The sequence below is a fragment of the Erythrolamprus reginae genome, chromosome 6 (genome assembly GCF_031021105.1).
Source record: "Erythrolamprus reginae isolate rEryReg1 chromosome 6, rEryReg1.hap1, whole genome shotgun sequence".
Lineage (NCBI taxonomy): Eukaryota > Metazoa > Chordata > Lepidosauria > Squamata > Dipsadidae > Erythrolamprus > Erythrolamprus reginae.
Window position 1 is genome coordinate 97459200 of NC_091955.1, and position 23412 is coordinate 97482611.

At 43.1% G+C, this 23412-nt stretch overlaps 1 protein-coding gene and 1 pseudogene across 1 annotated transcript in view; one reads left to right on the forward strand and one right to left on the reverse strand.

Moving 5' to 3' along the window:
- The first annotated feature begins 6041 nt into the window (after positions 1–6041).
- The window catches only part of LOC139168825 (killer cell lectin-like receptor subfamily B member 1B allele B), a 23794-nt gene continuing 6423 nt past the window's right edge, over positions 6042–23412 (forward strand). The window contains exons 1-4 of the mRNA XM_070754552.1: positions 6042–6105; positions 8068–8162; positions 9863–10009; positions 11304–11406. Of these exons, the coding sequence (XP_070610653.1) occupies positions 6042–6105; positions 8068–8162; positions 9863–10009; positions 11304–11406 (409 nt within the window). The remainder of the gene's footprint in view (positions 6106–8067; positions 8163–9862; positions 10010–11303; positions 11407–23412) is intronic.
- Positions 14419–21249, reverse strand: LOC139168810 (natural killer cells antigen CD94-like; annotated as a pseudogene).

Below are 23412 nucleotides of genomic sequence, written 5' to 3' on the forward strand. Positions count from 1 at the left end.
TGCACGATATTCTAATTTTTCAAGTTTCACCTGTATTAAAGAAACAGTTTGACAAACAGTGAAAAGTGTCCTTCCAAAGTGAGATGAAAGCATTTGAGGAGTAGAGAGGCTGAAGACATGAAGTTCATTTAGATGAAACTAATTTCTTCAGGAAATTCATATCATAGTGCAAAACGTGGGGCACTTCCTTCTGCCTGCTGAATCATGGAGATATTTCTTCTTGAAATAAAATTACTGGACAAGGAAGAGAAGTCATAGATATAATAACTGATATTCTTGGTCAATTTATCAGCAATGAATCATCCCAGTGCCGAAGAAGCCCTCCATCAAGGAACTGAATGACTACAGACCCGTTGCTCTAACATCTGTAGTTATGAAAACCTTTGAAAGGCTAGTGATGTTCCACTTGAAAACCATCACGGATCCACTGTTAGACCCCCTGCAATTTGCATACCGAGCAAATAGATCAACAGATGATGCTGTTAATATGGCTCTACACTACATCCTTCAACATCTTGAATCTCCAATGACCTACGCCAGGGTCCTCTTTGTGGACTTCAGTTCAGCATTCAATACCATCATACCGGACATTCTCTCAACCAAACTAAATCAGCTAGCGGTACCAGAACACACTTGTAAGTGGATCACAAGTTTCCTAACAGACAGGAAGCAGCAGGTGAAGCTAGGAAAAATCACATCAGATACATGTACAATTAGCACAGCCCCCCTCCCCCAAGGCTGTGTACTCTCACCACTTCTCTTCTCTCTATACACTAATGACTGCATCTCAAACGATCCATCTGTTAAACTACTGAAGTTTGCAGACGATACAACAGTGATCAGACTCATTCGAGACAATGATGAATCCGCATACAGACAGGAGGTTGAACAACTATCCTTGTGGTGTGACCAGAACAATCTAGAACTGAACACACTCAAAACTGTAAAAATGGTGGTAGACTTTAGGAGAAACCTTTCCACCCTTCCACCTCTCACAATACTAGACAACACAGTATCAACAGTAGAGACCTTCAAATTTCTAGGTTCTATCATATCTCAAGACCTAAAATGGTCACCTAACATCAAAAACATCATCAAAAAAACACAACAAAGAATGTTCTTTCTGAGCCAGCTCAGGAAGCTCAAACTGCCCAAGGAGCTGCTGATCCAGTTCTACAGAAGAATCATTGAGTCTGTCATCTGCACCTCTATAACTGGTTTGGTGCTGCAACCCAACAGGACTGACACAGACTTCAGAGGACAATCAGAACTGCAGAAAAAGCAATTGCTGCCAACCTGCCTTCCATTGAGGACCTGTAGACTGCACGAGTCAAAAAGAGGGCGGGGAAAATATTTACTGACCCCTCACATCCTGGACACAAACTGTTTCAACTCCTACCCTCAAAATGTCGCTACAGAGCACTGCACACCAAGACAACTAGACACAAGAACAGTTTTTTTCTGAACGCCATCAGTCTACTAAACAAATAATTCCCTCAACACTGTCAGACTTTCTACTGAATCTGCACTTCTATTCTACTAGTTTTTCTCATCATTCCTTTCACCCATTTCCTCCCATGTTGACTGTATGACTGTAACTTGTTGCTTATATCCTAAGATTTTTATTAATATTGCTTCTTCATTGCTTATTTGACCCCTATGACAATCATTAAGTGTCGTACCACATGATTCTTGACAAATGTATATTTTATTTTATGTACGCTGAGAGCATCTGCACCAAGACAAATTCCTTGTGTGTCCAATCACACTTGGCCAATAAAATTCTATTCTATTCTAATTTCTTCAGGAAATTCATATCATAGTGCAAAACACGGGACGCTTCCTTCTGCCTGCTGAATCATGGAGATATTTCTTCTTGAAATAAAACTACTGGACAAGGAAGTCATAGATATAATGACCGATATTCTTGGTCAATTTATCAGCAATGAACTGAAGGGGAGGCATTGCTGTGATTTGGAACAGTCTGTCCTAACCAGATGCTCATGATGTGCATTGAGACTGCAGTCCCCATAATCCCCATCCTTCTTCCCTGCAGCTAGGAATGCTGGGAGTCCCCATCCCAATACCCTGGGATCACGTGTTCAAAGGTTGATGCGGTATCATAAAGATGATTGAGAAATGCCCAGGATTTAGCAAGGAACAAATCTTTTCTCTTCGTAGCCCTTTTCTGGTGGAAATGTGGTTGAAAGGCTGGAAGGGACCTGGAAGGTCCTAGTAACAGAGCCTCCTGACCAAGGCCGGTCTTTATACCAACCTGGGCAAGTGGTTGTCCAATCTTGTAAACCTCCAGTGATCTTTCTCAGTGCCAGGATATCTCTCCTTACTTCTAGGTTGGATTAAAAGCAAAAACATTTTCAAAGGGGGGGAAAACACTGAAGTTGAATTGCCTTTTGGAAAAAGCACTTTTAAGATACAACCAGACAGATAATAGAAAACAATGCAAGATCGGTAGATGCGGAGAGAACTGACAGATGGAACCATAAAGAGTCTAACATGATTGGATGTATAACATCACTTTATCAATTAAACAATGGGATTATGAAAAACCTATTGTGTTTGTTGAGCCCTTCTGAGATGTCTTGAAACCATTGGATCATATGAGTTCAGCCATTTCTCACTAAGTGGAGATGTTAAAGTCTCTTCCTCGGTGCTTTCTGAGCTTGGTTGTTTACTTACTTACTTACTTACTTACTTACTTACTTACTTACTTACTTACTTACTTACTTACTTACTTACTTACTTACTTACTTATTTATTAGATTTGTATGCCGCCCCTCTCCGAAGACTCGGGGCGGCTCACAACAGCAATAAAAACAATATAACAGTGGAACAAATCTAATATTAAAAACATATAAAACCCTATCATTACTTAAAAACCAAACAGCAACATTCATACCAAACATAAAACAAAGTATAAAAAAAGCCTGGGGGGAAAGTCTCTCAACTCCCCCATGCCTGGCGGTATAAGTGAGTCTTAAGTAGTTTACGAAAGACAGGAAGGGTGGGGGCAGTTCTAATCTCCGGGAGGAGTTGATTCCAGAGGGCCGGGGCCGCCACAGAGAAGGCTCTTCCCCTGGGGCCCGCCAAACGACATTGTTTAGTCGACGGGACCTGGAGAAGGCCAACTCTGTGGGACCTTAGCGGTCGCTGGGATTCGTGCAGTAGCAGGTGGTTCCGGAGGTACTCTGGTCCAATGCCATATAGGGCTTTAAATGTTAAACTGATCGGCAGCCAATGCAGGCCATGGAGTGTTGAAGAAACGTGGGCGAATCTAGGAAGCCCCACGATGGCTCTCGTGGCTGCGTTCTGCACGATCTGAAGTTTCTGAACACTTTTCAAAGGAAGCCCCATGTAGAGAGCGTTGCAGTAATCGAACCTTGAGGTGATGAGGGCATGAGCGACTGCAAGCAATGACTCCCTGTCCAAATAGGGCCGCAGCTGGTGCACCAGGCGAACCTGGGCAAACGCCCTCCTCGCCACAGCCGAAAGATGATGTTGCAGGCATGACCCAGCTAGGGAACATCATCAGTGCTAGAAGGAAGTGAGACTTACTCTCTGTTTATAGGCTAGGGCAGGGCTGTCAAATCCACGGACCATGGGCTGGATGCATCATTCACTACCCACACTCACACCCAGTTAAGCAAAGGGGCAAAAAGTCCCAATACATCATGTGATGCTGGCATGATGATGCGAGTTTGACACCCTTGTGCTAGGGCTTGCCTGGTAATGTGGGTGGGAGCATTCCTGGTACTTCTTGGATTAGGCCATTCTTGACCATTTCCTTGCTTATAACAAATAACAAAGTTGGAAGTGACCTTGAAGTTTTCTACTCCAACCCTCTGCTTAGGCAGAAAACCCTACACTACTTCAGACAAATGGTTATCCAGCATCTGCTTTAACACTTCCAGTGTTGGAGCATTCACCACTTCTGGAAGTAAGCTGTTGATTACTGATTAATTGTTCTAACTATCAGGAAAATTCTTTTTCGTTCTAAGTTGCTTTTCTCCCTGATCAGTTGCTCTGGTAGTTCCTTGATTGGGGCATTGCTGGTAAGGTGGTGTTTTGTTTTTTGGTTTCCTGAACCAAATCTCAGCTCTCAAGAAAGGAGGCAACAACATTGCCTACTTAGACTAAATAAACATTTTACTGGAATGGTATAAGGCTGTGATGGTGAACCTATGGCAGGGGGGGGCACAGGTGGCATGCAAAGCCATATCCGAGGGCACGCGAGGTATTCCCTATGTCAGCTCCAGCACATATGTTTTTAAATATTTAATTATTTTAAATTTGTCTGATTGCTTATGATTTGTTTTTACATGTGGTGAGCCGCCCCGAGTCTTCAGAGAGGGGCAGCATACAAATCTAAGTAATAAATAAATAAATAAATAAATAAATAAATAAATAAATAAATAAATAAATAAATAAATAAATAAATAAATAAATAAATAAATAAATAAATAAATAAATAAATAAATAAATGTTCACGCTGGCCAGCTGAATTTTGGCCTTCTGGAGGGCAGGGGGAAGTCTTTTTGTATGTCTGGTTTTTATATTAATGGGTTTTTAATCATTTTTAGTATTAGATTACTATTGTACACTGTTTTATTGTTGCTGTTAGCCGCTCCGAGTCTCCGGAGAGGGGCGGCATACAAATCCAATAGATAGATAGATAGATAGATAGATAGATAGATAGATAGATAGATAGATAGATAGATAGATAGATAGATAGATAGGATAGATAGATATGTAGATAGATAGATAGATAGATAGATAGATAGATAGATAGATAGATAGATAGATAAATAGATAGATAGATAGACAGCCAAACAAACCATATTTCTCTCCTCCTACGATGTCAATCTTTTTCTCGAGAAGACTTTCCTCAACTCTTTGGGATCTACTGGTGCGCGTTTTCTTCTTTCCAGCATTTATTTCCCATTGCCTGGATCACTGCTCAGCTGTGGCATTTCCACATTAAAAATTATCTTGATGTGCTTCTGGGTTCAGTAGATATTTGTCCTTCCAGTGCCTGTTTGCCACAACTGCACACCACTCCGGAGGCCAGCCATAAATAAAGCTCAGAAAGAACCGAGCATCACACCCAGAAGGAACAAAAGCTCACAATTCTCCAGAATTCTACAAAAACTGAGCTGTAAGTAGCATCCATTCAGGAACAGCCTCTAGGATAATTCAGGGGGGACCCACCAATTGATAAGAGGGGGCACTTCTGGCTGGTTCATGGCATTTCATATCGAGATGCTAAACACAGGTTTATTTTTTTAAAGGCGGCTAAACCAGTGTCAGTCAGGGCATTATTGGGAAGTGGGGGGAGTATGGGGGGGACTGACTTGTTCAGGTTCTCATGAAGTGCTCCTCATGGGTGGCTTTTATGTTTCTGCAATTTCCAAAAGACCAAAAAGGAATCTAGATGTACCTGTTCATCAGGTACATCTAGATTCCTTTTCATCATCTAAAAACCGAAAGATGGAAGGGCAGAGTAGAGTCCATCCAGGCCACCATTCTGTGTTCACTTTCCTATTAAAAACACTTCTCTCCTGAACCTTATTTAACCCTTTAATATATTTAAATGTTTCGATCATGGGCTGGAGCCCATCTTCAGGCAACATCTCTGTAGCAGAGTGTGGGCGTTGGGTTGTTCTCTGTGTGTATTTATATGGTGCCTATTGCATGTGGCTGTTTAGATGTTGATTGGGATATTGATAGTTGGCTATTAGGTCTTTGGCTGAAGTTTGCATGTGCTGCTGGTGGTAAATCCGCACTCTTGTTGACAGAGAAGGGGCCCATTTCCCAATCACTTCCCTGACTGTTTTTGTGTCTGCTCGTCCAACAATCTGGACTCAGGAGGCGATAAACAGCCAGAAAGACTAGGAGTCAATGAGATCCCCTCCTCCTTCTAGAATTTATCCAATCTCCTTCCGAAATCAACACAGCTGGAGAACGTCAATAAATGTGGTAACAGCAGCTCCTTGAGTTAGCTTGCTCTTTCTTTTCCCTTCCAGATGGGAGCCGCCTCTTTTCATGTCTCCCTTTTGGGCTTCCTGGTGGCCTTGCTCTTCATACAAGGTAGGTCTTGATTGATAGAAAAAAGTGCTGAAGCATTTCTAGAAAGCAGAGAAGAGCCACAAAGATGGAATGAGGTCTGGAGGCTAAGTTGTATGATGAACGGCTAAGGGAACCAGATATGTCTAGTCGAGCAAAGAGGAAGACTAGGAGTGACACGATAGTAGTCTTCCAGGACTTGAGGGGCTGTCACAGAGAAGAGGAAGTTGATTTATTCTTACTTACTTGCTTGCCTGCCTGCCTGCCTGCCTGCCTGCCTGCCTGCTTACTTACTTACTTACTTACCTACCTACCTACCTATTTATTTATTTATTTATTTATACACGTACAAGATAGTAGGTATTGGTATAAACATAAACACTAGCAAAGAAGGTAGAGGTAAATTAGGCAATAGGACAGTAGGACAGGGATGATAGGCACAATGCCCCTTACAGTCTCAAGTGTAAATAGTCTAGGGTTAAAGATTTTGGGGTTTGGGGAAGAAACCACAGTCAGAGACAGAATGTGGGTCCAACCATGCAGTCAGAGCCATGCTCTTTTGGATATGTATTGGGACATTATGTGGATTATAGAAACCCCAAATTAACCAAAATGTTTGGGCACCAACACTCTTCTAAGCACAAACCACACTTACACACCATTCAAAAGAGACAATCTGAAAGCCAAAAAAGAGGCTTAAAACCCTTTCCAGAAATCAACAATAAATAAACAAAGACCAACACTGAAGTAGTAAACAATGGGTCAAGGTATTTGTGAAATTGAAGAGCAGAAAATCCATCCATCCATCCATCCATCCATCCATCCATTGGTATTTAAGGAAAGGGGGTCCTGAGCCCATCAGTCCAGATATTGGTCCTTATTGAGTTTCAATTCAATTTATTCAATTCAATTTATTAGATTGTATGCCGCCCCTCTCCGAAGACTACAATATTATCATGGCACAAATCTAATATTAAAAATAACTAAAAACCCTATCATAATTAAAAACCAAACAGCACATACATACTGTTCTGTCTGGGTTCCCCCAGACCTCAACACCAACTGGAAAAAACAGCCAGACACTCTGGTAAAAGCCAAAAGTATTTTATAACTGGAAAAAATAAGCACAGAGGAAAACCTGTTCTTCCCAACAGACAGGCTATAATACGTTACAGCAGAGTCCTGATGTCCAGACAATACAGCAAGCTTCTTGCTGGCACCCCCCCCCCCAAGGTTTCAATAGTCAAAGGCACAAACCAGGATTCCAAGACGCCAAAGTTCACAGTCAGGTCCCACGACTCTCAAAGATAAAACTCCACAAGCCAGGAAGGGTGGGTCTGCCTTTTAGCCTTTCCCAAGAGCACCACACCCAAACCCAGCTGTTGCCACTTTAATGCTGAAAGTATTTAGCCAATTGATTCCGTCTCTGAGTAGCTCTTCGTTGTCGCAGATCAATTATGGCTTGTGCACTTTCCTCTAAGGAATCCAGGCTGCTTGCTGGGGAGAGCTCCCCCTGGTGGGACTCTGGCTGTCCTCCCTCTTCTTCAGCCTGGGATTCCTCCTCCTCGTCTGTCTGCACCTCCTGTTCCTCAGCCTCTCCCTCTGAGCTGGAAACCGACAGAAGTTCAGCCGTTCCCGGAGGGGCCTCAGACGGAACCACAACACATACCAAACATAAATTATAATGAGCCTGTGGGAAAGATGTCTCAAATCCCCCATGCCTTTTGCTAGTTTTGTTCTTCTTCTGACCCTGTTACTTGAGGGGAGGCTGCCCCCCACCTGTCTTCCCAGCCTCTCGCTGCACTTTGCACCCCATCCACATCCTGGTGTCCCTCCAGCTGGGCACCGTCCTGCCCTTATTTCAAGGACTTCTCTTTCCTTCCTCTTTTTGAAGCCCCTTCTTCTCCTCCTCTTTTCAGCTTGAATCAGTTCAGGGTGGGTGACCCCCATAGCCTCCTCTTTAACATCTTCTCTTTCCGCCAACAGGTCTGGAAGCGGTATCTTGTCCCAAAAACTGGTTCCTGTTTGAGCAACACTGTTATGGCTTTTTCAAGGAAAAACTGAGCTGGAATGATGCAGAGGTAAGAGGGGCCCCACCCACCTCCACAAGAGCCTTGGTGGCACAATAGTTAGAGCGCAGTATTGCAAGCTCCTGAAACAATAGCCCTTATCAGCTCGTTATGACAAATTATTATTATTATTATTATTATTATTATTATTATTATTATTATTTATTGGATTTGTATGCCGCCCCTCTCCGCAGACTCGGGGCAGCTAACAACAATGATAAAAAACAACATGTAACAATCCAATTTAATAAAACAACTAAAAACCCTTATTATAAAAACCAAACATACATACAAACATACCATGCATAACTTGTAATGGCCTAGGGGAAGGAATATCCTAACTCCCCCATGCCTGGCGACAAAGGTGGGTCTTCAGTAATTTGCGAAAGACAAGGAGGGTGCGGGCCGTTCTAATCTCTGGGGGGAGCTGGTTCCAGAGGGCCGGGGCCGCCACAGAGAAGGCTCTTCCCCTGGGGCCCGCCAAACGACATTGTTTGGTCGATGGGACCCGGAGAAGGCCAACTCTGTGGGACCTTATCGGCCGCTGGGATTCGTGTGGTAGAAGGCGGTTCCAGATGTATTCTGCAAGGTAGGGATCTCCCAGCTTGGAGGCTGCAAATTAAGTCAGTTCAAAAAGAGAAATAGAAAAATCTCCGTTCAGGCAGGGCTGTCTTTGTCGCACGAAACACACAAGAGCAAACTTTCTAGAAATGCGGACGGTTGTCTGCAACGACCAACCCATTCCCTTCTCCTCCTCTATGTTTCCCAGACAAGGAGGGGCTGGTCAGCATCCATGTCTGTCTTGCTTCCTGAGCTGAAGGAAGCGTCTACCGTGAGGAAAACGAATTCTGGCAGGAATGGGAGCAGGTTTCCAAAAGAGAAACAAAGGAGGGATGGGGGCCAGTTGAGCCAAGCATAGCGCACTCAGTTTTGTATGGTTTATCTTTGCCAACATAACTGATACGTTTCCTTTTATGAAGATACTTCCTTGAGGATAGTGACAGTAGATGGGAAGAGAAGTAGCTTGATACTTGCTAATTGTGCATATTTATGCAGATTTCAATACAGAATCACAGAGTTGGAAGGGACAGGTACTGCAGGGAGTCTGGATCATTGCCTTTTAGAAACAGAGAATCATAGAAACATAGAAGATTGACAGCAGAAAAAGACCTCCTGGTCCATCGAGTCTGCCCTTAGACTATTTCCTGTATTTTATCTTGGGATGGATCTATGTTCATCCCAGGCATGTTTGAATTTAGTGACTGTGGATTTACCAACCACGTCTGTTGGCAGTTTGTTCCAAGCATCTACTACTTTTTCAGTAAAATCATATTTTCTCATGTTGCTTTTGATCTCTCCCCCAACTAACCTCAGATTGTGTCCCCTTGTTCTTGTGTTCACTTTCCTATTAAAGGTCCTGCTTTTGATTCCATGCGATAGAGTTGTGAAGACAGGTGCTGGGTGATGGAGTTGTGGAATCAGCAGGAAGGACAGGGATAGACTGGTGGGACTGAGCGAGGGCTCTAAAGCAGGGCTTTCCAAACCTGGTCACTTTAAGACTTGCAGACTTTAATTCCCCATGCTGACTGGGGAATTCTGGAAGTTGAAGTCCACCACTCTTAAAGTGACCAGGTTTGGAGGCCCTAGTCTGAAGGGCAGGGTGAGCATCGAAAGCAGGAATCCCTCCCCTGTGTCTGCTTGGTGTCTCCCAGACAGAATGCACTTCCTACGGCAATTATGCCCACCTCGCTTCCATCCTCAACAAGCGGGATATGGCCATCGTATCTTCTGCTATACTCACGGGCTACTCAGAAAAATTTAAAATCTGGATTGGATTGTACAAACTCGAGGCCGGGAGGGTGAGTAGAATTTGTGTTGTTCTCAGGGAGGGGAGGGAGTGGGTGGCACCTCTGGATACAAGGGAAAGCTCTGGGGAGAGGAGGGAAGAGGCGACAGGAATAGGCCATCGGTCAAGGGATTGATTAACACCAGGGCATAATTCCACCGGAACTGAACAGCAGCATGATAGCAATCCTAATATGTGGAGGGTTCTTGGAGAGCTTTCAAAACATTCAGGGCTTTTAAATAGTTTTTGATCAATTTATATACATTTAAAAACATATGTTACATAAGCAGTACTGATAAATTCTAAGTATAATAACACTTAACAGCACCTTCAGAACTCTGGGATGTAACCCATCAGGTCCCAGTGGTTTATATTCATCAAGATCAGTCAGGGCTTCTGCTACCTTTTTCTTGCTTTCTAAATTTTATTTCTAGTCTCTCTTTTATGGTTATGCTTTTGGTAGGTTGGGTTATAGTTTCTTTCTATGTGGACTGATGCAAGGAGTGAGTTCAATAGCTCTGCTTTCTCTCTACTGCCTGTTGCTTCCTTGCCTTCTTCTCTCTTTGCTGAACTGACCATTATGACCATTTTTTCCCCATTATATTTGACATTTGCTGCAAGTCTTTGTTCACTTTGAGTCTTTGCTTTCTCGAATTTATCTTTGCAGACAAAGTAGAAGCCCTCTATCACATCGGTCAATTAGTTGTCCAGGCCATTTTTGAAAGCCTCCTGTGATGGAGGACCCAAAACCTCTGGAGGCAAGCTGTTCTACTGATGAATGGTTCTGTCAGAAAATTTCACCACTAGGCTGGGTCACTCTCTGATAAACGTCCACTCATTACTTCTTGTCCTACCACAGGTGCTTTGAAGAACAGTCCCCTCTGCTCTGTGGCAGTCCCTCAAATATTGGAAGACTGCGATCGTGTCCTCCCGATCCTTCTCTTCATTAGAATAGACACACTCGGTTTCTGCAACTGTCCGTCATGTGTTTCAGCCTCCATCCCTCTAATCTTTGTTATTCTTCTCTGTACTCTTTCCAGAGCTTTCCAGAACTGGATTCTAAGTGTGGCCCCACTAATGCAGTTTTAAGCAGTGCTCTGATCTTGAACCTATCTTGGGGTTTTTGGCAACTGAAGCACACTGCTGGCTTATACTTAAGCAGTTGTCCTAGGGAGGGTCACCTCGGTCCCTCTTACATTTGATCCTTCTGCTGTTGAGAAGTACAGTTGAGAAGACATATTCTGATTTTTGCAAATTAAAAAGAAGAACACTTAGAGGATGACCCCACTGTTGCTTTCACTCTACAGAAACGATTCCGATGGCTAGACGCAGCCTTGGTGGCATATACTCCCTGGGACCCCTCTCAAAGGCCCAGCACTGGAATGGATTGTGCCCAGCTATCTAGCCAAGGTAAGGAAAAGATTTATTTATTTATTTATTTATTTGTTTGTTTGTTTATTTATTTATTTATTTATTTATTTATTTATTTATATTTCTTTCTTTCTTTCAATTTTTTTATGCCGCCCTTCTCCTTAGACTCAGGGCGGCTTACAACATGTTAGCAATAGCACTTTTTTAACAGAGCCAGCCTATTGCCCCCACAATCCTGGTCCTCATTTGACCCACCTCGGAAGGGTGGAAGGCTGAGTCAACCTTGAGCCGGTGATGAGATTTGAACCGCTGACCTTCAGATCTACAGTCAGCTTCAGTGGCCTGCAGTACAGCACTCTACCTGCTGCGCCACCCTGGCTTTTTTCCTACTATATCAGATTTCTCAAGCACGTCTTCTCCAGATGTGTGAAAAAGCACAACCTTCTGATCCTCCACAGCCAATATGCATAAAGTCAGAGACTCCATTCACACAACCCAGTTTGGAGTGTTGAATGATTACTGTGTATTTGAAAATAAACTATTGAAAATATAGAATTATGGCTGCAAGAACTCACTCATGTGTGATAGCGCACGCCCACACTTTATTTATCTATCTATCTGTCTGTCTGTCTGTCTGTCTGTCTGTCTGTCTGTCTGTCTGTCTATCTATCTATCTATCTATCTATCTATCTATCTATCTATCTATCTATCTATCTATCTATACTTTTATGCCGCCCAGTCCCGAAGGGACTGCCGCTCAGACACTATACTTTTCCACCCCCCCCCAAAAAAAAATTAGAGGGAACACTGCATTCGATATTAGTATTCCAAGGTCTTTCACTGAGTGTGGGTTGATTGTGAGAGATTGTTTATTCAGTTTGTATATGCAGTTTGGATTCTTTTTGCTGATGTGGAGGGTAGAGCATTTGTTGGTTGATATTTGAAGTTGCCAGGTGTTAGACCAATCTGAGACAAAGTCCAGGTCTTTTTGGAGAGTGAGTGTGTTGTCAGTGGTGTTGAAAAGTTTCACATCGTCGGCAAAAAGAACACAGCTGCTTTCGATATGGTCACAGAAGTCATTGATGTAGAGAATGAAGAGTCATAGTCATAAACCAGTTTTTTTCAGCGCTTTCCACAGTCACTAAATGGATGGTTGTAAGTTGATGATGATCTGCAAACTATAGTGGCAAAGTTATATGTTTAAAAGTTCCTATCATAAAAAGTTAACCCTTTCTGATGAAGGACTGTTTTCTGAGGTACAAATGGTGAGATCATTACAAAATAAAAACTGCAACATAAGTCTCATCCATTATTTGATCTCTTCTAGACTATAAACAATGGACTCTCCAGTATTGTTGTGTCAAACAGCCCTATCTGTGCAAGATGGCTCTGCATTAAATGTTGCTGGAAACACCTGGAAGGATGTAAGCCAGAATCTCCCTGGCTGCTACAACATCAGCCTGCTGATCCACAGAACACGTCTCTGTGTTAGGCTCTCTTTTCCACGTGGTGTCACTAAAGAATAAACTGTAATCCAAGTGCAGGGGATGGTTGTGAATATTTCTCTTGTGTGTTTTCATTCATTGAGAGGACTCCCAGTGCTCACTGCCTATATACTATATACATACATACATACATACATACATACATACATACACACACACACATACACATACATATATCTACCTATCTATATATGCAAAATGAACCAATCCAGGCAGCACCAATGATGTTCCCTAGTTGGGTGAATATGGGAGATATATGGCACTCCGACATCAAAAATATCTCCGAAACCACCAAGGGACCATTAGAACCATATATATATGTGTCACATGTTTTTTTGCCGAATTTGAAAATTAAGGGAGACTAGGATAGATCTATTTCGGCCTTATTTTGGCCTCATCAGCTAGCCATACCCACTGGGACTTGAACCTGAAACCTTTGCCTTGTAAGGCAGAGAATTAACCTCTAGGCTACAGTATCCAATCCCTTCAGCTCTGCACCAGGGAAGGGTTACATATTTTTGTGTCGAATCACCCTGGTGTATTGAAGGAACATCACAGCTCCTTGTTTATATATGTATATATATATACACATACATACATACATAAAAACAAGATGTGTGTGCGCAGAAGAAAGAAAAATCAGTAAAACAATTGAAAAAGAAAAAAATCAAGATGGCAGCATCCACAGAGCAGCACCGACAGAACCAGTTCCGTGATATCACCAGTGGTTTGTTACCAGTTCTATGGAACCGGTGTGAACTGGGAGGAACCTACCTCTGATGTGGGTGATATATGGCACTCCGACCTCAAAACCATCTTCCAAGACCACCAAGAGACCATTAGAACCATGAAATGCAATATATCAAGATAAAAATGTGTAATGTATTGGGGGGAGGAGAATAAAAGAGAATGTAATGAGAGAAAATTGTAAAAAAAGGTATAAGAAAAAGGTGTATAACCAGAGAACACACTGCTGATGGAAAAAGGAGTATTTTTAAATGTGGATAATGAAAGGAGGGTCAAAGCGGAGGAATTTGCACAACTGGTAAGAAAGACTTTGTACTTGATAATATCTGGATTGTGATTCTGACTTATTATGTGTGTGGCTTCAGACTGTTTATCTGAAGATGTTATTTCTCAAAGCAAACATTTAATTCAAGTTAGTGTATCTGTGTGTCTGAGTAGCTGTTCACAACTAATCTCAATCTAAACGTTTCTGTGGGTGCACAATCGATTACTCTGCTCCTACATCAACAGGCCTGAAGAGAACGAGAACCCTGAGTTTGGAGAAATTCAGATTTATTCACCATAACAGAAACAATAACGGAATAACAAGAGAATAAGAGTCGGAAGAGACTTGTGTTTCCTGCCTGGCCCCCTTCTCAGCCAGAAAACCCTCTATTTTAGCACAGGAATCTAATAAATAAAATAAATAAATAATATTTCAAACAGAGGGGGAAGGCCGATAGCTTCACCCCACCAAAGCACCGCAACAGGTCAGGAAACGGCAGCTGTGCCACAGAGATGGCCTGGGCAATAAACTGGGCTATAGGTTCCATCCAAACTGGACCTTTGTCTCACAAATGCTCTTGGCTACTTCAGTGCAAGGCTGGGAGTGAAGGCTTTTGTTCTGGAGGTAGGCGCAGCCATGATCGCCCAACGTCTCGTGCCTGAAAGAGAGAAGGGTGGCTCGGTTACCCTCTGCGTTCCTTCTCCCGGTTTCAACGCGGAGCCATATCTGAGGGCAGGCGAGCCCCGGCCAGCTGATTTCCGGCCTTCTTTTCAGCTGTTTTTGCTCTCCCTGGGCTTCAGGAAAGCCTCCTGAGTCCTGGAGATGGTGAAAAAATGATCCAATGGTCCAAATGGACGTTCAGAAATGAACTTTGGGTCCCATCTGTTATTCAGGTTCATGATGGAAAGGGCGTGCATCAGAGGTGGGCTGCTAAGGTGGAGCGGTGACCTATGCTCGCCCCTGTGGCTCTGACTGCTAGCGGAGTCCAGCGCCATCCTGCTACTGCACCTGGACAGGTAGCGAAATCGCCTGCGGACATGGACACCCCTGAGTGTCCGTACACGATTTCACTACCTGCCCAGGTGCAGTAGCAGGATGGCGCTGGACTCCGCTAGCACTCAGAGCCATGGGGGCGAGGATAGGACACCGCTCCACCTTAGCAGCTCACTCTGGGGTGCAATGTTTGAGAAAGTCACCCATTCTGGAGAGAATTTGTTTGTTAGTTAGTTAGTTAGTTAGTTAGTTAGTTAGTTAGTTAGTTAGTTAGTTAGTTAGTTAGTTAGTTAGTTAGATTTATATGCCGCCCCTCTCCGGAGACTCACAACAACATAGAAACCTAGAAGACTGACGGCAGAAAAAGACCTCATGGTCCATCTAGTCTGCCCTTATACTATTTCCTGTATTTTATCTTACAATTTATTTTATCTTACAATGGATATATGTTTATCCCAGGCATGTTTAAATTCAGTTACTGTCTATTTAAACATGCCTGGGATAAACATATAAACATATATCCAAAACAGTACAAATCCAATGGTTAAAACAATTTAAAACCCATAATATAAAAAACAATCATACATCTCATACAAACCATACGTAAAGCAGAAACGGCCCAGGGGAATCAATTCCCCCATGCCTGACGACAGAGGTGGGTTTTAAGGAGTTTGCGAAAGGTATGGAGGGTGGGGGCAATCCTAATCTCCGGGGGGGAGCTGGTTCCAGAGGGTCGGGGCCGCCACAGAGAAGGCTCTTCCCCTGGGTCCCGCCAGACGACGTTGTTTCATCGACGGGACCCAGAGAAGGCCCACTCTGTGGGACCTAACCGGTCGCTGGGATTCATATGGCAGAAGGCGGTTTCGTAGATATTCTGGCCAGGTGCCATGAAGGGCTTTGTAGGTCATAACCAACACTTTGAATTGTGACTAGAAACTGATCAGCAACCAATGCAGACTGCAGAGTGTTGGTGTAACATGGGCATACCTTGGGAAGCCCATGATTGCTCTCGCAGCTGCATTCTGCACAATCTGAAGTTTCCGAACACTCTTCAAAGGTAGCCCCATGTAGAGAGCATTACAGTAGTCGAGCCTCGAGGTGATGAGGGCATGAGTGACTGTGAGCAGTGACTCCCGGTCCAAATAGGGTCGCAACTGGTGCACCAGGCAAACCTGGGCAACTGACCCCCTCGCCACAGCTGAAAGATGGTTCTCTAATGTGAGCTGTGGATCGAGGAGGATGCCCAAGTTGCGGACCCTCTCTAAGGGGGTCAGTAATCCCCTCCCAGGGTAATGAACGGACAGATGGAATAGTATAAGGGCAGACTAGATGGATCATGAGGTCTTTTTCTGCCGTCATTCTTCTATGTTTCTATGTTTCTAATTGTCCTTGGGAGGCAAAACCCACAGCCACTCTGTCTTATCAGGATTGAGTTTGAGACTGTTGACCCCATCCAGACCCTAACAGCCTCCAAGCACCGGCACATCACTTCCACTGCTTCGTTGACTGGACATGAGGTGGACTTACCGAGTGGGCTGGAAGGCAGTTCCGTCTAACCACAGCCATTTTCTTTCCACGACATCGTACATCAAACCGATCCAAAATTTGTCGTATTGACATGTCTTCGGATCCAGGTAATAATGCCCAGAGGCATGAAACCTCAGGAACTGCTAAAATATAAAGTGACCAGAGTCAGCCCTTATCTTTGGAAGAAAGATAAAAGCTGCAGAATTCCAGTTTTAAGGAGGAAAGTTGATTCATTGTCATAACCCCTGTATGGAACCCGCATTGCATATCAGACATGAATATAATCGAGAGAGTCCAGAAATATTTCACAAGAAGAGTCCTTCACTCCTCCTCCCGCAACAAAACACCTGACTCCACGAGACTTGAAATTCTGAAATTAGACCATTTACATTTACGTCGCCTCCAAACTGATCTAACCATAGTTCACAAAATCATATACCAAAATGTCCTTTCTGTTAATGACTACTTCACCTTCAACCACAACAACACACGGGCAGGTCACAGATTCAAACTAAATTTAAACCGCTCCAAACTAGACTGCAGAAAATACGACTTCAGCAATAGAGGGATCAATGCCTGGAATGAACTACCTGACTCTGTGGTTTCTTCCCCAAACCCCAAAATCTTCAACCTTAGACTGTCTACTGTTGACCTCTCCCTTTTTCTAAGAGGTCTGTAAGGGGCTTGCATAAGTGTCCCATTGTGCCTACCGTCTCTGTTCTATTGTTCTATTGTCTTTTTTTAACCATTGCTTTCTATGTTATGTTTATATAAACTACTATCCTATACTTGATTGACAAAAAATAAAAAATAAATAAAATAAATAAATAAACCTGGCTACATGAGCCATATAAATACACTGCTCAAAAAAATAAAGGGAACCCTCAAATAACACACCCTAGATCTGAAGGAATGAAATGTTCTCATTGAATCCTTTGTTCTGTACAAAGTTGAATGTGCACAACAGCAGGTGAAATGGATTGTCAGTCCGTGTTGCTTCCTAAGTGGACAGTTTGATGTCACAGAAGTTGGATTTACTTGGAGTTATATTGTGTTGTTTAAGGGTTGCCTTGATTTATCTGAGCTGTGTATTTATTTTCCGAAGCACCAGTATTGGAGTCAACGTAGTCTCCAAAGCAGAAGAAGAACCAATGGGTGGAAACTAATCAAGGAGAGAAACAACCTAGAATGAAGGAGAAATGTCCTGACAGTGAAAACAATTAACCAGTGGAACAGCTTGCCACCAGAGGTTGTGGAGGTTTTCAAGAAGAGATTGGAACAGAATTCTGGGAGTTGAAGTCCACCCATCTTCAAGCATGCTGGCAGGGGGAATTCTGGGAGTTGAAGTCCACCCATCTTAAACCACTACGTAAACCTCTAAAGGCAGTCTGTACAGTTTCACAAGAGCATCACTCACCCCCACCCCCTTTGCCCTCTTCCGTCTGCCCCCATCTCCCCCAGCCTGAGTACCATCTCGTTCTTGGTTGTGAGCACTGTCAGTTCAGCATTCTCCTCCAGGCAGAAGTTCTGGCTGGAATGCCAGTTCATTTTCCGGTTCTGGAATAGGTAGCACTTCTTGCTTCGTTGAAGCCACTGGATTTTGCAGATGCTGCAGTGCAGAACTAGAGAGAGAGAGAGAGAGAGAGAGAGAGAGAGAGAGAGAGAGAGAGAGAGAGAGAGAGAGAGAGAGAGAGAGAGAGAGAGAGAGAACGGAAGGGAAAAATAGAATGGAATAGAGTTTGGTGGTTTCCTTCCAGACGTTCCATGACCCAATTCGATAACCTCCTCAGTGCGCGTGGCAAACTCCACACTCCTTCACACTGATGATGTTCCCTAGTTGGGCCATCAATCATCTTGCAAGGAAACCACCAAGTTCAAAGGGCACCAAGGACCGCTCGTTAGGCTAGTTGCAAGGAATCCCTCCATGTCCACCGTACCTTTGCCAATCTGTAGGTCTCCGAGGATTTCAGTCAAGGTGAGTATCTTCCACCGCCACACAGCTGCCTCGTCCGTTGTCCATTTCTCCAGCCTGGCCACTTGCAAGAGAGGTAAAGACAGATCACTGGAGGAGAAGCTTGAGGAAAAAGAGCTGATGTTGTTATGGTTCGCTTGTGTCCAATGAGATTAGATATGGACTCAGGGGACGCAGAGACAGGGGAGATGAGGTGTCAGACGTGGTGTCAGAGATGGAACAACAACCAAGGCCCTCTGCACTTCCTGAGATGAGTCACTCAGGAGAAGAGGAGAAGCCTCTCCTGGATGCTAGAGTGCACAGGGCATCTAAGAGACACGAATGGATTGTTAGGATGAGATTTACACGTGAGTAGCACTCCTGGCTATTGGGTCACACCATCACACCATTTGTCTGAAATGGTGTACCGTCTCCTGCTTGAGCAAAGGTCAGACTAGAAGCCCTCCAAGGTCCTGTCCAATCTTATTTCAGATAGTCCTTAACTTGCAACCAGAATTGAGCGGAGAAAAATTATGTTGCTAAGCGAGTCAGCCTACCTTTCAGATTCATGAGCATCAGCAAAAGAAAAAGGATCGCACAGATGCAGAAGAGGCCAATGATGGAGCAAGACCAGTTGTCTGTGGAAGAGGAAAAGGAGAAGTGAGGACAGAGGGATGCAATTCCAGCTGCCAAGATTGGTGTCGGAAGAAATTCTCTGCACAGGAATGACTGAGCTGACAGGTAGAATAATGGAAGGTTGCTTGATTCTAGATGTCTTGGTGGGTTGTTATTTACTTATATATTTTTGGCAAGCCCTCTGGAGTAATTTCAGATGGCTAAAGTAAAAGATAAATGCTTAAAAAATGGAATAGAATTCTTTATTGGCCAAGTATGATTGGATGCACAAGGAATTTGTCTTTGGTGCAGAGGCTCTCAGTGTACATAAAAGAAGAGACATTTGTCAAGAACCATGAGGTGCAACATTTAATGATGGTCATAGTGGTCAAATAAACAATCAGGAAACAATCAATATTAATAAGAATCTTAAGGATACAAGCAACAAGTTACAGTCATACAGTCATAAGTAGGAGGAGATGGGGATAGGAATGATGAGAAAAAACCAGTAGAAATAGTAGTTCAGACTTAGTAAACAGTTTGACAACGTTGAGGGAATTATTTGTTTAGCAGAGTGATGGCGTTTGGGGAGAAACTGTTTTTGTGTCTAGTTATCTTGGTGTGCAGTGCTCTGTAGCAATGATTTGAGGATAGGAGTTGAAAGAGTTTGTGTCCAGGATGCGAGGGGTCAGTCGATATTTTCCCCGCCCTCTTTTTGCCTCGTGCGGTCTACATGAGTCCTCAATGGAAGGCAGGTTGGCAGCCATTGTTTTTTCTGCAGTTCTGATTCTTCTCTGACGTCTGTGTCACTCTTGTTGGGTTGCAGAACCGAACCAGACAGTTATGGAGGTGCAGATGACAGTCTCAAGGTAAAAGGTAAAAGTTGTAAAAAGTAAAAGTTTAAAGGGAAAAATGGTACAAGGGGAGAGAAAGGAATAAACCTAATCTCCCATTAACACCGATAGACAAACCATTTGTATATATCAAGAGAGAAAACCCCTACTCCCTTCTAACATTCATGAAGTTCCCTATTTGGGTTATGGAATATTTGCAAGAAAAGAGCCTGGCTCAGAGAGCACCGAGGACTCCACAAAATAAAGTACAATTTTAATTTGATTTTAGTTTAATTAATTGAATGTATATGCTGCCCACAAAAAGGAAATAAAGTGCAATGATATATAAAGTACAATGCAGAAAACAAAATAAGATTAAAAATATACAATAAAATGTAATAATATAATAAAACAAAACATTTTAAATAATATAAATCTAACCCAAACAAAACAGAAGAAAACAAAACCATAAAATAAAACTGTAAATAATAAAATAAACCAAAACAGAACAGAACAATAAATAATAAAATAAAATGTTTGCATGTACATTGAGAGCGTACGCACTACAAACAATTTCCCTACGTCTATCATACTTGCCCAATAAAGTATTCTATTCCATTCTAAAACAATAAGTAAAGCAAGGCAAGGCAAGGCAAGGCAAGGCAAAACAAAGCAAAGTAAAGAATAATAAAATAAAATAAAATGTAATAATATAAAATAAAATAATAAAATATAAATAATAAAATAAAATATAAAATGAAATGAAATAAAATAATAACACAAATAAAATAAAATAATATAACATAAAAATAATAAAATAAAATAAATAAAAATGAATAAATAAATAAACATTAAAACCCCTCCCTTCTCCTTTGGGGCCATTTTTCACTCTGGTCATCACCCCCTGCCTGCTCAGACCCTCTGCATGGATCCTTCCATTTGGGTCTTTCCGGACCCGCGAAGGGGGTCCGAGATCCTACTAAGCCAAAGGGTCCTGGGCACTTAATCGGGGCTCCTGTGCATTGCAGTCCCGGCTGAATCCCCAGTCTCAGGCCCCTTCCTGACGGACCCCCGGCGGTCACCCACAAATAGGTCAAGCAAGGCCTCTGGGAAGCCACCGCAGCCCTCTTCTCCAGCCGAGCTTTGGCGAGAGGTCTTGCGCCCATGGCCCCCCAGGTGTGGCCCCTCTCCTCCTCCTCCTCCTCCTCCTCCTCCTCCTCCTCTCCTTTTGGGGGCTTACTCTGGGGAACCTGGGGGAGCTGAGAAGACCCCCCTGCATCTGACCCCTCTTTGGAGGATGACCGCTGCAGGGGCTCGTAGATGCACAATCCGGAGAGGTCGCTGTCCAGCTTGATCATCAACTCCTGGGACACCCCCATTTGGGTTGACCCCCCGGATGTCCCTAGAGGTCCTCTTGGCCGGACCGACTTTGGGGGTCTTAAACATGGCAGCTGGGCCTCCCCTCAGGCACGTCAGGCGAGGCCTAGGAAGCCCCCCTAAATATATTCGGGGGTCACAACTCCACAGGAGTGGGGGTGACCTTCCCCATTCAAAGGGGCCCGGGGGGCTTCTTGGGGACCAAGAGGGGCGGTTCTATTTGGGGGCCCAGAGAGGGAGGTTTGGAGGCCCCTGCAATAAAGGGACTCCATTTCCCAGAATGCCCCTCTCCCCTTAACTCACCCCCCCCCCCCGCCCCAGGCAAACCAAGCAGGAGGGGGCCCCAGGGGGGGGGGTGTTTCCCACCCCCCCATGCAGATTTTCCTCCCCCGTGTCTGCATCGAGGTCCATCTTGGCCCTGCCATCGAGAGAGGTTGCAGAGGGAGAGGAGGGGGGGGGGTCTTCCAGCAATGTGTATATATATATATATACACACACATATATATATATACTTATTTCAATGGCTGTTGCAACCACACTTTGCAGACAGAGGAGTTAGGAAACATCTCCTTGCTGCCATTTTGAGGGCTGGCGTGGAGAGCAGGCAAAAGTGAGGCCTGTGCTTGGCCTGTTCACAGAAGATTTCCTTTGCCTTCTGCAGAGTCTGCAAGGAGTTGGGCGGCTTATAAATGTAATAAATTCAATTAGTTCTTGGCCTGGAGGCTTTTCCATTGCAGCAGTTCGGGTTTTCAAAGTTGGCTGTGTTGCAAAACGAATCTCCCCAGGCAGCGCCCTTTGCCTCCCCCCTATATCTCTCCTTTGGGCCCAGGGCCTAGCCGCCATCTTCAAGCCTCTCTTCCCCTGTCAGCTCCAGAGCTGGGAAGGCCTCAGAACGGCACTGTGGCATTATAAGCACCTGTCGTCCAGTTATCCCCTCGATCTCTCCTTCGCTATCATTTGGCTGTGTCTGTCTTGTCTGTCTGTTTGTCTCAGTTTATAATTTGTTATCTGACTGTCTGTCTACCTGTCATCTATTTACATAGACACTGTCTGTTTATCTCTCTCTCTCTCATCTGTCTGTCTGTCTGTCTGTCTATCTATCTATCTATCTATTATCTATCTATCTATTATCTATTTGTAATCTATACTATCCTTATTTATAAATAAGTATAAATATTATATAGTATTTATCTATCTACTACCTATCAATCATTTATTTATAAACTATTTATAATCTATTGTTTATATATATTATCTATCTATCTACCTACCTACCTATCTATCTATCTATCATCTATCTGTCTGTCTGTCTGTCTATCTATCAACCAATCTATCATTTATCTATTTGTAATCTATACTATACTGTATTTATCGATCTACTTCTACCTATCAATTATTTATTTACAAACTGTTTATAATCTATCATCTATTTATAATCTATATTGTCCATCTGTCTGTCTGTCTACCTGCCTAGCTACCTATCTATGTCATCTATCTATCCATCCATCCATCCATCCATCCATCTATCCATCCATCCATCCGTCTATCTATCATCTAGCATTTATCTATTTATAATCTATACTATCTCTACCGTATTTATCTATTTCTACCTGACAATCATTTTTATAAACTATTTATAATCTATCATCTATTTATAATCTATGTTGTCTGTCTGTCTGTCTGTTTATCTGTCTATCTGTCTGTCTGTCTATCTATCTATCTATCTATCTATCTATCTATCTATCTATCTATCTATCTATCTATCTATCACAAGAACACAAAAACAAGGGGGGCACAATCTGAGGTTAGTTGGGGGAAAGATTAGAAGTAATGTGAGAAAATATTATTTTACTGAAAGAGTAGTAGATCCTTGGAACAAACTTCCAGCAGACGTGGCTGGTAAATCCGCAGTAACTGAATTTAAACATGCCTGGGATAAACATAGATCCATCCTAAGATAAAATACAGAAAATAGTATAAGGGCCGACTAGGTGGACCATGAGGTCTTTTTTCTGCCGTCAATCTTCTTTCTGTCTGTCTGTCTGTCTGTCTGTCTGTCTGTCTGTCTGTCTGTCTGTCTGTCTGTCTGTCTGTCTATCTATCTATCTATCTATCTATCTATCTATCTATAATCTATACTATCTACTTCTATCTATCATTTATAAACTATTTATAAACTATATTGTCTATGTATCATCTATCAATCTATCTACCTACCTACCCACCCTCTGT